Here is a 2,500-nt window from a genome sequence, read left to right on the forward strand (position 1 = left end):
TGGTGTGAGATGTTGGTGTGAGATGTTGACTGATTATGATGATGATGTTGGTGTGAGATGTTGGTGTGAGATGTTGGCTGATCAGGATGATGATTATGTTGGTGTGAGATGTTGGTGTGAGATGTTGGTGTGAGATGTTGGCTGATGATGATGATGATGTTGGTGTGAGATGTTGGTGTGAGATGTTGGTCTGAGATGTTGGCTGATGATGATGTTGGTATGAGATGTTGGCTGATCAGGATGATGATGTTGGTGTTAGTCTGAGATGTTGTCTGATCATGATGATGTTGGTGTGAGATGTTGGCTGATCATGTTTATGTTTGTTGGTGTGAGATGTTGGTGTGAGATGTTGGTGTGAGATGTTGGCTGATTATGATGATGTTGGTGTGAGATGATGATGATGATGATGATGATGATGATGTTGGTGTGAGATGTTGGTGTGAGATGTTGGCTGATTATGATGATGTTGTTGGTGTGAGATGTTGGTGTGAGATGTTGGTGTGAGATGTTGGCTGATGATGATGTTGGTGTGAGATGTTGGCTGATTATGATGATTATGTTGGTCTGAGATGTTGGTCTGAGATGTTGGTCTGAGATGTTGGTGTGAGATGTTGGTGTGAGATGTTGGTGTGAGATGTTGGTGTGAGATGTTGGTGTGAGATGTTGGCTGATTATGATGATGATGTTGGTGTGAGATGTTGGTGTGAGATGTTGGTCTGATGATGATGATGATGTTGGTGTGAGATGTTGGTGTGAGATGTTGGCTGATGATGATGTTGGTGTGAGATGTTGGTGTGAGATGTTGTCTGATGATGATGATGATGTTGGTGTGAGATGTTGGTGTGAGATGTTGGCTGATGATGATGATGATGTTGGTGTGAGATGTTGGCTGATTGTGATGTTGGCTGATCATGATGATGATTATGTTGGTGTGAGATGTTGGCTGATGATGATGATGATGGCTGATGATGATGATGATGTTGGTTGATCACGATGATGTTGGGTTGATTATGATGATGTGGGTGTGAGATGTTGGCTGATGATGATGATGATGTTGGCTGATTATGATGATGATGGTCTGAGATGTTGGCTAATGGTCTGTCATGACATCAGCTGGTCTTCTGACATGATACTTTCTGGGGCGGAGCAAATGTGTAGTAATCTTTCCCAATGATGTTGTATTGTGTGTGTGTGTGTGTGTGTGTGTGTGTGTATGACAAACTTGTAATCTTTACCAATGATGTTGTATTGTGTGTGTGTGTGTGTGTGTGTATGACAAACTTGTAATCTTTCCCAATGATGTTGTATGTATGACAAACTTGTAATCTTTCCCAATGATGTTGTATTTATGACAAACTTGTGTAGTAATCTTTCCCAATGATGTTGTATTTATGACAAACTGGACTACTTGTTTTGTTTTCTATGGTATCTGATAGAATTAATCTCGAAACACTGTTCATGACTAATCAAGTGCCTTGTATGAATAAATCTACTGATCTACAACTCTGGAGTCCTGAGATAACAGTATCAATGTGTGGCTACAAATGAATGAATGAAGTAATGTGTGTGTGTGTGTACATGTGTGTGTGTGTGTGTGTGTGTGTGTGTGTGTGCGCGCATGCGTGTACATGCGTGCGTGCTTGTGTGTGTGTGTGTTTCAGGCGGACGTTGCCAATCTGACTCCAGGCACATCTTACTCTGTGTGTGTGTGTGTGTGTTTCAGGCGGACGTTGCCAATCTGACTCCAGGCACCTCTTACTCCGTGTCTCTGAACGCCGTCTCCCCCTCGGCTCACAGCTCTCCAGTCAGCCGCATCGTCACCACAAACGCCTCTGGTAACATTCACCTGTGTGTGTGTGTGTGTGTGTGTGTGTGTGTGTGTGTGTGTGTCTGTGTGTGTGTGTGTCTCTGTGTGTGTGTGTGTCTCAGTGTGTGTGTGTGTGTGTGTGTGTGTGTCTGTGTGTGTGTGTGTGTGTCTGTGTGTGGGTGTGTGTCTGTGTGTGTGTGTGTGTGTGCGTGTATGTGTGTGTGTCTCTGTGTGTGTGTGTGTGTGTGTGTCTGTGTGTGTGTGTGTGTGTGTCTGTGTGTGTGTGTGTGTGTGTGTCTGTGTGTGTGTGTGTGTGTGTGTGTGTCTGTGTGTCTATGTGTCTGTGTGTCTGTGTGTGTGAGAGTGTATATGTGTCTGTGTGTCTGTGTGTGTGTGTGTGTAAGAGAGAGAAACAGGGGATTGATTATGGCTGTATGTGTTTACAATTACACGCACAACTACATACAACTACACACAATTACACGCACAATTACACGCACAACTACACACACAACTACACACAACAGCATGTGAATCATGCAAGGGTATGAATCAAACCCGTCTGATTGATTATCACCCGACACACACCCTGGCTCAGAAATAGAAATCGAATGAGATTCAGTGATGGCAGTCACGACCTGTCATCGTTAGCGTGAGTCGCGTGCGGTTCACCTAAAGGTCCGGTATAAAGGC

General features: G+C 43.9%; 1 protein-coding gene across 1 annotated transcript in view; it reads left to right on the forward strand.

Moving 5' to 3' along the window:
* ptprq (protein tyrosine phosphatase receptor type Q) overlaps nt 1-2,500 on the forward strand; it is an 89,442-nt gene that overhangs the window by 17,530 nt on the left and 69,412 nt on the right. Inside the window, exon 12 of the mRNA XM_042707419.1 lies at nt 1,724-1,835. Within this exon, the coding sequence (XP_042563353.1) occupies nt 1,724-1,835 (112 nt within the window). The remainder of the gene's footprint in view (nt 1-1,723; nt 1,836-2,500) is intronic.

This window comes from Clupea harengus, chromosome 3 (assembly GCF_900700415.2).
Source record: "Clupea harengus chromosome 3, Ch_v2.0.2, whole genome shotgun sequence".
Classification (NCBI taxonomy): Eukaryota; Metazoa; Chordata; class Actinopteri; order Clupeiformes; family Clupeidae; genus Clupea; species Clupea harengus.